The following is a 14,712-nucleotide window of genomic DNA, read 5'->3' on the forward strand; positions in this document are numbered from 1 at the left end:
GTGTGTGTGTAGAGGAGAAAGAATTATAGACAAGGGAAAAAATGCCACACCCTTTATGTGTGGCTACAGTGAGTCATGGAGATCTGTTCACTTGAAAGTCACAACAAATTACAGCAAAAGTATTGCAAAGGTTTACTAGAAACTAGCTTTAGAAAAACTAAAACAGAGTTAGAAATTGGTGGTAAATCACTTTATGTACAAAATTATGAATGTGGAACTTGAAAAAATGAACAAAAACTGTCAAAAACTGTAAAAAAAAGTTGATGGGAAAGGGACAAATTAAAGACTAAGTATAGCTATACCAGACTGATTGCAGTTCCACAGTTTGGTTTTACGATTTCAGATGTTTGAGATGCATTTAAACATTTTAATATGTTGTACTTTTTTGTTTCTTTTTTTTTTTTTAGATTGCTGGTGGAAAAAATGTAAAAGTTCTTGTTAAATTAAATTAAAACAGCAGATGGCAGCACTGAACATCACACATGGACAGAGTTGGGTCCTTTTGAAATTTTTGTCAGTCATAATGCCACCCAATGTGAAAACTTGTGCTTTTATTTGAAAATCAAACATACAGAAAATAAAATAAATAAAATACCTAAAATTCATTTTATGTCCTCAGCATTTACAGTTAGTCGGGTTAAATTATTTTTCATCTAAAAGATATAAAGAACATGCTGCCATAAAAATCTAGAGGTCAAGGGAATTGTTTCTTTTAAGTATTTACAGTTTTTAAAAAAATTATTTAAAATTTTTGATGTGACAAATTTAAAATTTAACCTGGGATTTTTAAAGTAAGTTTATGTTTGCAATCTTATTATACATTAAAAATTACAATTACTGGAAGTAATCAGTTACTACTTACAATGCATAAACTGCACAATAATTGATTGTGTGCAAAACAGTAGATGTCAGCAATAACTGTTATTACAGCATTATAATTTATATAATCCATTAAATCAAATTACTATTAAAATAAAAGTTAAAATTTGAGTTTGGGGCGAAAATGTCAGACTGAATAATTATGTTTCATGTGTTGTAAGTAAAGTGTAACTACAACAAATACTACTTTTATTTAAAAATGTGTAGTGAGGTTAAACCGCATGAGTATTTTAGACATCAGTCCACCTCTAATTGCTGTATATGTTGCCAAGGAGATGGGAAATAAGTGTAATGACAAGTGCACACACAAATGAAAGTGCTGTATTTAAAGGCAAGAACTGTGCAATTTTCATGAGCTTGAAGGTCAATAAATGTTGTGGACACCTTTATTCTTCAATACAACCTTTTGGTAATTTCTTAAAACTGTTATCAGAAATAACCTTACCTCAAAAAGTAAGAAATTATGTGTTTTGGTGTATTATTTCTTTGTTGTAACAATACATCTTGGGAATAAATCCTATAGCAGTGAAATGTCTCTTTATTTCACAGATGAGGCTAACTGGGAACCAATCAGGTTCCCAATTAACTGCACATGTGAGCATGGTTTGGTTTTCTTGTGCACAGCCCACATACTCAACTCTGTTGCTCACCCTACAAATGCATTTTCCTTACAAATGTGGAACCATTTAAAAGAGAAATAAACAGGCTTTTCAGCAGCATAATATTTATTGCCAAACATTGTTACAACAAAAATAGAACAAAATAGAACAAAATAGAATAGAATAGAATAGAATATCTTTATTGTCACTGTAACAAGTGAGAAATTTACGAGATACTTCATATTTAAAATTAGCATAAAATATAAAATGTACAAATAAAAGCAATAAAAGCAACATAAAAATATAATCAACCAAAACCCCAATTTCATGACTTTTTGTGATAATTTTAGTTATCTAGCCTTAGTTATCCAGGACACTCAAGGCTCTCTGGGGGTGTTGGATGCCTTTATTTACATACTCTTTAAAATGCCCCAATTCTTCAATAATGCTGAGGTCCAGACTCTGGAAAGGATTCCCTTGACTATATGAGGTGACTATATAAATTTGCAAAATAATCGAGGGTAAGTGATAAGGGCGAATAAAACCGGAAGTTTGTAACTCGGTTTTATTTTTGTAAAGTGTCTAACCGGAAGTCATCATGCGTATTTTGGCCAACTCGACATTTGTGTTCAACATGTCTCTCTCACAGACTCGCCTCTGTCACTAGAAGCGTCTGGATTTTTCGTGAAACTACTGCATTTGTGAGTATTTACATTGAGCTAATGTCTGTACATCGATCCCTTCACTAATGCAGTTGAGTAGCTGGTACTGTCTACGCTAACAAGGTCACTGTACCCTCTGTCAACCGGTGGATGCTGTAGCCTGGAAGTGTTAGCTTGCTCTGGGAATGGGAACATGGTTGTTGACCTGGATTAACGGGACCTGGCTGGCGCAGCTTCAGTTGACAGAAGGCACTGCTGACTAATTTTATGAGACAATTTCTAAATTATGTGCCGATAAGTCTGAAGGTTCGTGTTTTTATTTTAGTGTGTATGGAGTACGTACATTTTAAAATATCACTCGCTGGTTGCTAGGTAATTTAGCACTAGCTAACGTGAACAGTCAAGCAGGTTGTTTCAGAACGTGACTAGCCGAAAAGTAGGTCTCTATAGCTGACAGGTTTCTTACTTTAGCTAAATATTTAAGCGTTGAAATGTGCCATTATCTTTTTGTGTATAAACACAGGTGGAATAATAGACGTTGTCCCGTGAAGCGATTATTTATTAAATTTGTCAGGTTAAATAAGCATGTGTTGATGATTGTACCATACGAGCTAATTGTTAAATTAAGACACTCTCAGGGCTATTATTTAATAAGTCGAGTTGTTCTCTTCTGTGATTAGTTGTTGGGCTGCCTGCCTGGGAAACGATGACGCCCTGGGCATTTATAAATGTCGCATGGCAGAAAATTGGGTCAGTTGAAATGGCTAAGTTGCTGTATGCAGGTTTAAGGGTAGTGTGCAGTCTTATTTAACAGTAGGAACTTAGTCCACAACATACACAGCAAAAGAGAGGCCTGAAGTTCAGCGTTTTTTACTGCTCATAAATGTCTCTGATATAAACTAGATCAATTTGGAGTCAGAGCTTGCTCCCCCTTTTTAAAATGAATTAATATTTCCATTTATGTTTTTCTGGGGATCTTTCACCCAAACAATGTGTTTTAGTCAGTGGCTTGACTATAACAGTCTGCTGGCTTGATGTGACCAGTAAGTTTAACTATAACACAAAGCAGGGCATGCATAATGTAGTAACTGCTATTGAAGTATTGATCTTTTTAATCTTTGCTTTTGTTACATAGTGTGGTTACTTGATACCAGACAGAATTGTGACACTCCTCTTCAGTTTCAGTCTGACAAAGCATCCCCTCTAATTACTTGTTGAAGATGAGGTTATGTTTTCCCTTAACCAATCAGTAGATAATTTAACATTTGAAGGTTGAAAATATACTTGTTTTTTTTAATCTTGCACTCTTGTAGGCAACCTGCTGCTATTTGGAGTGACTGTTCACATGCTTGCCTATTTACTTGGGGACACACTAGCAAATTTGGTGTGTTTTTTTGTGGAACATAAACAATAAATATGACAACAATATCCAACAAAACAGAGAAAATCTGAAGCTATCTTTTGAAAATCCATAATAAATAATGCAATATACGAAGCATATAGAAAACCTACCAGAATTGTGATTCATATAAATAATTGAGTGAAGCTGTAATAAATAATCAAACTGAATTAGTAGGAAAGCATAGTAATATTTATTTAGGACTAGGGATGCACCGATATGAAAATTTTGGCCAATACCGATATCCGATATTAATATTGTTGTTATGGCCGATAACCGATATTTACCAATGTTTCAAAAGGTTTAAGGTTATCAAATTCTGTTGAAAGTGAAAATAAGGCAAACATTAGGGGTGTTAGTTTCCCACCATTGTTTAGGAAGTTCTGGGTGGCAGTTTTTCGGATGACATATCAAATTTGTGGTGCTGAACGAGTTGACACGGCATCCTCCTCGCATTACTTCGACTTTGCAGATATTGCATACTGCTTTTCGGGTACAATCTTTTTACAACGTGAAAAATTACCACACTGAAATTGCTTCTTGTTTCAGTTACATCCCACAATGCATGTCCAAACATGGCTGCATGGGCAAACCTTCCGACACACGTACACAATCAGCAATTATACGAAAATAAATATCGGCTGTTAATATCGGCCCAGTTTTGCTTATCGGACCGATACAGATATGTTAAAAAATGACTAACATCGGCCGATACCGATATTAATGCCGATATATCGTGCATCCCTAATTAGGACTATATTGTCTAGGTCATAAGAGGTTATAGCTAGTAAATCTCATGAATTTAACCTTTGCCAGGACAATTGTGAGTTGCAAAGCTGTATCCATCCACCCCAAAATTCCTTCTCTTCTTTGAAACATGCAAGAAATGCAAATGACAAATACATTTTTATGGTTTCCATTATTTTCTTTTCTCATTAATATCTTCTAAGTGTGAATAAAAAAACAGTCATGGAATCATGCCAGTACAGGAAGATAGTGTTTGGCTGATTGATTTAGAGATCATGGACTATGTTCAGCATAAATGTATACTTAAAAGTAAGTTAATTCCTGGCCTAATCTTTGTAATCAATCAAACAACTCTGTAGGGGTGACAACTTTAATCTACAATCAATTGTGTGCTGCTGTGGTCAACTTGAACTTGTTTTCTTCTGTTCTGCAGGTTAGCATTAAGCTAGCGGGTTGTGTCAGCCAGGACCCAGACAAGCAGCAGCATCCTCAATGGTGTGTCTACATCCAAGAGCCGTCACATTTTCCTGTGTCCGCTCAATGAACAATCTCATCAGCTCTCATCACGGTGAGTATTTAACCACGTGTCTCTTGCCACACAGTCCGGTCGGTTGATGCAGCTACACTACACTCACACTTGCAACTCATGATTTTATCTCATACAGGCTGCACATGTATGGCGTTTGCGAGGCTTGGAGGGGAGTTTTGCCAAGCTCAGCACCTGCTGCTTATTGTGGACAAGTGAACAGGAGGACACCAGCTAGGCACAATCACTGCCATTCACACACACAGGTCAGTAACACAAAGACTTGTGGTGTCTTAATGGGGAATATATTTGTAAAAATAAAAACATTAAGATAAACTTAATGTATTTGCTGAGTCAATTGTTTATCAGGTAAAACATGTTCACATCAGAAATGCAGGCGCAATCAGCCAATAGATATGGCGATCATATTCGCAGTAAAAGGAATACCCTCACGGGTATACTTGCTTAATGGGGTGTATAAAATGAATGACCATCTCCTTACAGGTCCTTACCGCCATTTTTGCTCAACCCATATGAGGACAAGCCAACCTTCAGTCTGTGACCTGTCCTGGGGAGAAGGAGAGGAATTGGTTGCAGTCTGGAAGTTTCCTCTCTGCTTTTCTACTTTCCTTCTATTCCTTTATTATTCTGTTCTGATTTGTACAAGTCTTCTACGGGCTAACAGATTTGAGATAGAGGAAGCACAGATTTCTTTCTGCTCTGTTTTCTTTCTCTAGTGACTCAAATCTTTAAGCAAGCCAATTTCCATTTTATTGCCAAGAACATTTTTCCATACTTCGTCACCAAAAAGTGATCCTTTGTTTGTTGTTTAAATATTTTTTTTATGATTTTAGTAGTTTACCCTTTGCTCATAAACCAAACTGATATTTAGTAAAATTGATCGCTTCTTTTTAAGTGAAAGCATTTTTTTGTTTTGAAAAGTGTTACTCCATTCCCTTAAGCACAGTACTTTTTTAGACTTTCAGTCTTTATTTACAAACATTTGTGGGTCTAAAAAATGAATCGGCCGGCTCCAGTCGAGATCTCCTTTGACTGTCTGAGATTCCTCATCACGCACAATCCCACTAATGCACAACTGGGAAAGTTTATTGAGGTACCACAGCTTATATTTTTCTCAGTTTATTTTCTTGAAAGAACAAAGGCAACATTTTGTGTTTGTTTTAATGTTCAGGATTTAAAGGCATTTGGAGTAAACACCCTGGTGAGAGTGTGTGCTGCTACTTATGACAAGACACCGGTGGAACAAGAAGGCATACAAGTCCTGGTAAGGGTTGCTTATTCAGTACCTTTACTTTTAGTGGAAGCAGTATCAGGAAAAACTACAGTCTGTAAAGCATTGCTAACAGTTAAAGCATTTAATGGCACTCCACTTATGAAAGGATTAAGCCTTCTTACGTACAAAAGTGTTAATGCAGAACCCAAATCTGGCAGTTGTGTGACATGATAAAATGAATCCTGCCAGCAAACTAAGGAACATAAACTTGATCCTAATGGCAGTTATATGCGAACGATCCAGAAAAGAGTTTTAAGTACAGCAAACATTCAAGTCCTTGGTCCAGTGTGCTATTATTCATGGTTATTTCAGTGGTTCTGGTATAGCAGTTTATCATTGTCTTTTGGGACACGTTGAAACCAGGAAGTGTTTCATCCTTCTCCATCTCCCACAGAATTGTGAAGTTTAGCTTATTTACAACAAAAAGATGAAGTGAATAATGACTGTCTCATCTGCAGGATTGGCCATTTGATGATGGTTCTGCTCCACCAGACCAGATCGTTGATGATTGGCTAAATCTGCTGCAAACCAAGTTTAGAGATGAGCCTGGATCCTGTGTGGCTGTGCACTGTGTTGCTGGACTGGGACGGTCAGTATGGAACAGTCTGGATTAGGGCTGGGCGATATGAACCAAATCTTATATCTCGATATTTTTTACCTGAATCACGATATATGATATATATCACGATATGTGTTTTTTTTGTCAAGTAACCAAAAAAATGACAGTTTTAATTTACAGCCTTTAGTGCCAAATATACTTTTATTAAGGATCAGCAGCACATGTGCATTAAAACAGCTGACTGAAATTACAGTACCTTTATATTAAATTAAATGCTCCTAAACAAAATAAATTAAAAATACTTTTCAATTACCATAACAAAAATACAGCTGTGCAAAATGCAAAAGAAAAGATGCTTTTAACTCAGAACTAGATATCTCGATATAAACGATATTGCTTCCTTCTATATTGCGTCTGATAAAGTCTCGATATATTTGAAAATCTCGATATATTGCCCAGCCCTAGTCTGGATTTACTATATTGCATTTATATGCACACAAGAATTAGAGATGGGTAAACATGGATGATCTCAGCCGTCCTTTCTTTCACTTTTTGTGTTTTGGTCATAACAAAACCACTGTCCTTATTCAGAATTTACTTGTTTATAGATGTAAGTCAGGAACACACACTGGCAGAACCTGACCCATAATTAAAATGATTTTTTCTGGCATCAATCAAGACCCTAAACTTCCTTTTTGTTTACATGATGTGTGCATGTTTTAATGCTTTATTTTTTCCATAAACATAACTGCTTTGTTTTAAAATGGGTAAGATTTAAGTATAGACTTTTGTTGCAGCCATAGTGTTGACTGGTTGTAGTATTTAATTTGTATTTCTGCTTATCTATAAAGAAGAAAAAAACATACACTTTTAACTTTATTTGTACTTAAACACTTGGTCTTAAATAAGACATTTTTTCTATGTAGGACCACTGAAAAGTTATATTTTTGCTGCAATGGCCTCTTTTCTTAATATATATTTTAATCTGCTTGGTATCCGTCTTCAGAGCCCCTGTGTTGGTGGCCCTGGCTCTAATTGAGTGTGGGATGGAATATGAAGATGCAGTGCACTTAATACGACAGTGAGTCCAAAGCTGTAATTCTGCTGTTCCATTGTTTTATTTGTGTATTTTTATTTATTGTATTTGCTTGCTTACTTACCTCATCACATATCCATGAAATTGTTGACACACTAAGCCTTCTTGTTTTGGTTTTCATGTCTTTTATTTCTGTTTTGTCAGAAAACGTCGAGGTGCATTGAATGCCAAGCAGCTGCATTACCTGGAGAGCTACAAGCCTAAACTGTGTCTGCGGTCCAAAGATGCTAACGGACAAAGCTGCTGTGTACAGTAGGAATATTTAAAAAAAAAAAACAAAAAAGAAAATCTACTTAAGTTGTTTTCTTCTCCTTGGTTTGTAATCTCATCTGAACTTGTTGAAAAATCCCACAAATATTAAAGTAAATGGTCTATAAAAATAAAAACATTTATTCCAGAGCATCTTCTGTCAGTTTACAATTGCAGGTTCAGATTCATGTTGTTCTTGTTTAACTTTGGAATCAGACATTAAAATCGTATGGCGTCCGTATACCTAAGTACATTTGACAGTTGAATCATTTTTCTTCTGTGATCTGCAAGCTTCATAGTCGTTCCAAGCTGTATACACTAAAAATCAACAGTATGTGCATTCAGAAGCATATTTTAGCTATGCATATTGGTTTATTGCATCAGTTCTTACAGTGGATGAGACTGATCTCTCCTCATTGGCTAAATAAGAATACTGCAGCCAAAATTAGCTGAATGTGACAGACTTTGAAAAATTAGAAAATATGCAATATTTATATTTAGGAAATGTACTAAATTTAACTAAGTCTCTGCAGTTTGACACACTTTAAGAAATGCTGTATTAAAATTAGGGATGCACCGATTCACTTTTTATCTTCTGATACCGATATCTAAGATTTAGTATCAGCCGATTCCGATCCAATACCGATACAAAAGAACAGCGCTGAACTACCTAACAAATTATGTCTCATTGTTTGGAAAAGACTGAGATTTTTTGTGCAACGCAACATCAGACTTGACTTAAACATTTCTTTCCTGATATTTAAAAACAGATCCAAATGTACTTAACTAGGTGAGGGTAAAAAAACAATAATTTCTCCACTAGCTTGGTTGGTAGATATTTACAATAAACAAAAAATGAGCTCCAAACATTGGTTAAGTGCAATTATTTAAGTATTAATTATTGTATTTGCATTTATTTTGATCCCCATTAGCTGTTAGAGTACAGCTATTCTTTTATTTCTTCATCCACGCTTGACACCGGTGTTTAAAAACTTATAAGCCTGATGTTATTTACCTTATTTAAATGATGGCATGTCCTTTCTGACTCTACAAGGTAGCACTTTCACAATTCTCCTCCACCCTGATGTACAAAGACCCACCCGTGTGAGCACGCAGGTGAGCACACTCCCGCCAGCCGACGGAGAGCATGTGTGGGGAAAATATGTGGTGTAAATAACCGAATAACCAGGCTTCACAAATTTACCCTCCATCCCACAGATAAAACTGACGTAGCGTAGTTTGATCATAGCTTTATTTAACATTTACAGCTGTTCATCAGCGTCTCTGCTGACATATCAGTCTGTGGTCTAGTGTAGATTTAACCACAGCTGGGTCTCGCAACCACACGTTTCCAAGGACCAGCTCAGCTTCTGATTGGTTATTAATGTGTTTAATTGAGAGCAAAGCTGCGTTCATCTCACACCATTGGTAGATATACTCAACATGACAATCAACATTAGTACACATTAATTTATTAAATAGTCTTTTTTTTCCCCCCTTTTTTGTGCAAAAACTCTGTAAGCCAGAGGTAAGGCATGGTGCCGGAATACTTTAAGCCCTGAAATTAAACATTCATTTAAAAAGCTTCTAAATAAAACAATAGCTTCACTAACTTGGTAAAATAAATAAAAATTCAGATAGTCCCAACTTGTCAGCTTTTTCTCACACACACACACACACACAACTCAGTGTCAGCCGTTGAATGTGTTGGCTGGGGCAGGGTGAAAAAGTCCAGATGGCTGATCCTTTCACTCACTCCACCTTAAAAACAAATGTGAGCCTCTGCGTGGCGCGTCTTTCCGCGTGACGTCACTCAAAGCGTACAGCATAGATTCACACTTAATAGATCTGCGCTTATGGATCAGGCCCATTGTTATGATAATCGATATAGAAATTTCTCCAATATCGGATCGGTGCATCCCTAATTAAAATTAGAGTTTACCTACTTGTCATATGTCCCAGATCGGACTCAGTCTGCTTTACTAGAACAAACTTGTGCTCTCCCGAAGTTAAGCAATGCAAGTGTTCCAGTGTGTTAAAGATAAGTTAGTGAATGTATTTATTATCACATCCTCCATATTTCTATGCCGTCACTTCATACATAGTAATGTCTGGGAGTGGATGATTTGAGTGGCAGTAAACCGAGTTTGATATTAATCCCACAGACTCTTAAGCATAGATAATGTTGGGTTATAATCTGCATGATAACAGTCCAGGATGTACTGTGGCAGTAACTCCACACAGACACATTAGTATTAGAAAATAAGCTGGCATTTAACAAAATGTTGCTGCTTTTGTCATCACTAATTAATTGGACAATCCTCCAAAAACTTTCTTTGTTCCTTTCACAACAAATATGTAGCCAACACGGCTGCAACTGAAACCTCTAGTGGCCAAAGTTTCCAGCTCTATGTCTTCAGCCAGCTGCTGTGTTCATAACACGCTCTTGGTCTTTGTGCTGTTTTGATTTTTCTGTTGGTCTTATTTCCTTTCTCTTGTACCTTGTATTTTATTGATCTTGTAATTTATTGATCTTGCTGTGTTTCTTTGTAAAATGTCCATCAGATTGAGAAGCTCGTCTGTCTTGAATAATTAAAGTGCTTAGTGCTGTCATAAAAACAAAACTTTTTTGTTTCTTTTACTTCAATGCTAATCATTCATTTACATCTGTGTCTATATCATAAGTCAAGAAGAACTTCACAGCATTATTATTTTAAAGTATTAAAACCTAGAGGGCCCAAAATTTCCTTTTATTTATAAGTTGGGTGTTGTTCTGTTGAGTCCTCAAATTTGTTCATGCCATGCTGTTTCAGATATCACCCAAGCTGCTGGGAATCTAAGTAATATTTGGTTAGTTTTTATGTTCAGGCCAAACGTGTTAAGTCCTGTTTTTTTCCCCATTTAAGACCATCTTTAAAAAAAATCTGGTAAGTTCTTTTAACTGGCTTACAAATAGTTACACATTATTTTGTCCTGGTGTTAACCACTGTACCTTGGTTAAATGCAGCAGCTGGGCTTATTATCTGGACAGAAAGGTTGCTTCTCTTCACATGCTTCCTGTCAGATTTCCTATTTACTATTTACCTGTTAAAGCATTAAATTAACTTTCATCTTGATTATATCTCAGACAGATTAACCTGGTATGCATCTTCCTGACTGTAAAGATGCACAGGTCAGGCTTTTTCTTTCAGGGCCCATGTCTCAAGCACACTCTCTACTTGCCTTTACATTCTCTTTTTAACCTTCCCTTTTTAAAAGTCCAAGTAAACCACATTCAGAAATTTGCATGGAGACAATATTAGACCATACATCTGGAGTTTGACTATAAAACTGTTTTTCTGCAGCGTTATATGCAGGATTTTTTTGGCAGGTGAGCAAAAGATGAGCAAAAGTTACTGCATCCTTAACCTTGCATTGTAATAAACAGGCCTACTATGATGTGTTAGCCTCAGATTAGCAGCTAGATGGGTAATTGTTCTGAGAATTAAATTTTCATGTTAGTGGCTTTACAACACCTTTAAAGGTGACTAAAATATTTAATAGCTGCAGCATGGCTATGCATTTTACTTTGATTTACATTGAACTCTGCAATCTGTTTCACCCTGACATCCCCAGCTTCTCTGTGCATACTATTGCTATGCTACTTGTAATCTTGAGAGCTAATCTAATTTACCTGGATTTATTTCTGATTTTCACAGAAATAAAACCAATCTAAGGACTAAGGACGACTTTTAAGAAAGACTTTGGCAATGCCTGATAGATGTATATTACATTTTATTGCCGTGTTCTTTCAAACATCCACCTTATCCCTCCTTTAAAGCCTTTTAACATTAAGAAAAGTGCTTTCTAATAATACATGTTTTTTGTCTAATTTTCATAATCACCGAAACCCAGTTGTGACCAATGATGTCTGAATATAAAGGGTCAGAGCTAATAATTTTGTAGGTATTTGTAATTTTGCTTTTCTGTGCTGGTCTGCTTATACAAGCAGTTCCAGGTTGTGGGGACTGGTTGTGTGTTCGTTGAAGCCTTATGGAAACTCTGTGACCTCAGTGTTAGCATGCCTCTGTCTGAGGTGATGCTGTGTGAATGAGCATCACGTGGGGGTGGGGGGCAGTGGATGGTTGAAGGCTGATTGGTTTTATTGACTGCCCTGTCAACACGTGCACAGGAACTAACCTTGAACAAAAGAGTCACAGTGGATGAAACAAAAACTATGACTATCCACGACCTCATTTTGAGACATTTATACGTAATGTGAAAAAAGCCTCCTTTTTCAATTCTAAGATTTTAAACACCAGAACATTAAATAAACAAAAAAAATTTATATTTATTACCACGTTTTAAAAATGGGTAAAACAGCTTCAGTTCAAAAACAAAAAAACGGGTCCATCCTCACTCTATCCAGAGAAATTCATACAGTAAGTATCAGCAAGGGCAGCAAATCAAATGAACCTGATTATATGATCATCAGCAGGTGTGAACACCTTTATAAAAGATGATCTTATTGACGCAATTGTTGATGCCCATCAACAACAATAGTTTCCTCACAGGCAGGCTGCCCTTCCCTAACCCGGTAATAGTTATAATACCATTTCCAAATATCTGGAGTCCATCATTCCACTGTAAGAAAGATGTAAATGGAGAATGCACAGAGAAACTAATAATAAATAACAGGAGAAATTCTACCTAGAAAAACAAATAAACCCGATGTCACAGCTTAGGTTGCACCTGAAAAAAATCACAACACTTCCAAAACAATGTCCTTCGAAGAGAAGAGAACAAACTTTTTGGATTCAGATAGATCAGCTGAGACACCTCTTACCAACTGTCAAGCATGGTGGTGGAGGGTTGATGGTTTTGGTATTTTTGCAGCCACAGGACCTGGACAGTTTACAATCACTGAGTCAAGCATAAATTCTGTATAACAAAGTATTCTGGAGTCAAATGTAGGACAGAGACACTAGAGGGCGGTAATCTCACACAATGGTTTACAAACAAGATTTTTGCGCTTGGACATTTTAAGTCAGTGTGTTTAATGTTAAAGATAAGTCCATATCTAATCACATCTTAACAACAATCATGTTACATACGACAGAACATACAGCACATCAAAAATACAAAAAGTTTAGTGATGTTGCTGCTGTATATTAAAGGATCATGTTTTTCTGGCTTGTAAAATATGTCTTTTAAATGAAAACATTAAGGACAAACATGTCCTTGGCAGCACAGGACAGCTCTGATAATCTGCTGAATTTATGGCAGCTGAACATCTCTAAGCTTAGTGTAAGCTATACAACTGTGTGTATATGTGTGTTTTCAGTCCTCTAGGTCATTCGTCTTCCCTCCACTCTATTTGCATCTGTAAGGAAAGAAAACTGTCTTAGTAAGAACTGCATGACTGCTGTAGCACCTGAACATTTAAACAACAGATAAAATCCAAATAGTTTTCATTCTTCAAGTTATTGTATATAAAGATTTGGAGGCAAGTTTGAATAGGTGAGTTTTGAGATTAGATTTAAATAGAGTTCAAAATTAGTTGAAGAAGGGAGTTCCAGAGTTTGTGAGCAGAGCAGCTAAAAGCCCTGCTCCCCATGGTAACAAGGCAAGGGAGGAGACTGCGAGATGGAGAGAGGTTTGAGGGTATGGTGAGTAACTCCCTGTTAGCCTTAAACAGAGCCACACTTCAGTAGTGGATTCCAGCAGCTACTAGAACAGCTGTACTTGTAACAGCTAAATATGAGTAATGTTTAAATCCTTTCTTTCATCTGTGAGATAAAGGACTTTCTGTGCTTGCAGTACCAGTTAGCAATTTTTTCAAGTTCTTCTATAATATTCTTTAAACAAAGTTTTGTTTTGGACATAGATAATAGCTTAAACCTGTTTTAATACCTATATTTCACACACTGATTGTCAAAGTTAACAATGATCCTGCTGACAATGCAGTTAGTGATATCGTTTGATTGGCAACCCCACATTAACTTCTATCTTATCTTGGCCACCCTGTTGAAAATTTCCTGGATTGTGTTAGTTACTCTGGCAGGGTCAGCACACCCAAGCTGATCCCACAAGTGTTTGATTTGCTCCACCCCCAAAATCTTATGGTAGTCTCTGATGAACCCAGGTCGGTGGGGGTGAGCATTACCATCTTGGAGGATAGAGATCGACCCCATACTGTGGAGATACTGAATTGTCACTGGTTGCAGGATCTCATCTTGATACCTCTCTGCACTGAGATTGCCTCCACTAATGACAATCCTTGTTTTTTAAGAGAGGGGGATGCTGCCCCACACCATTACACTACCTCCACCAAAAGCTGTTACCCAATCTATGGAGTAAACTGTATCTCCACATTGTGACCTTATGATTAAACTGTCGCAGGCTGAATCTCATGGCTGAACATAATGTTCATCCACATACCCAGGTTCCAGTGCACATGGTAACACCCGAACAAAGGACCCTAATGGTGAAGGGCAGCCATGGCAGTCAATAGCAAAATTAGCTGTTTAGCATTGGTAAACTAGCAAGTAGTTTTTCATGCACACAACTCACATGCTCAACCTGCTCATCCCACAAATGCATTTTTCTTCAAAATGTGGCACCATAAGAGGAAAATAAGCAGGCTTTCTAACGGTACAATATAAAAACCGATCAAGCACTAATTTCTTTACTTTTTGTGCTAAATTCATAAATCTGATGTGT

The 14,712-nt window shown here is 36.6% G+C and overlaps 1 protein-coding gene across 1 annotated transcript; it reads left to right on the plus strand.

The window, feature by feature from the left end:
- The first annotated feature begins 2,080 nt into the window (after window positions 1–2,080).
- On the plus strand, window positions 2,081–10,330 carry LOC121631453 (protein tyrosine phosphatase type IVA 2-like). Its single transcript, XM_041972360.1, has 8 exons — window positions 2,081–2,179; window positions 4,720–4,854; window positions 4,952–5,078; window positions 5,317–5,926; window positions 6,005–6,097; window positions 6,565–6,695; window positions 7,672–7,746; window positions 7,906–10,330. Exons 4-8 carry the CDS (start codon window positions 5,831–5,833, stop codon window positions 8,015–8,017), a joined length of 507 nt encoding a protein of 168 aa, XP_041828294.1. The 5' UTR covers window positions 2,081–2,179; window positions 4,720–4,854; window positions 4,952–5,078; window positions 5,317–5,830; the 3' UTR covers window positions 8,018–10,330.
- Window positions 10,331–14,712: the final 4,382 nt, after the last annotated feature.

This window comes from Melanotaenia boesemani, chromosome 20, assembly GCF_017639745.1.
Source record: "Melanotaenia boesemani isolate fMelBoe1 chromosome 20, fMelBoe1.pri, whole genome shotgun sequence".
Lineage (NCBI taxonomy): Eukaryota > Metazoa > Chordata > Actinopteri > Atheriniformes > Melanotaeniidae > Melanotaenia > Melanotaenia boesemani.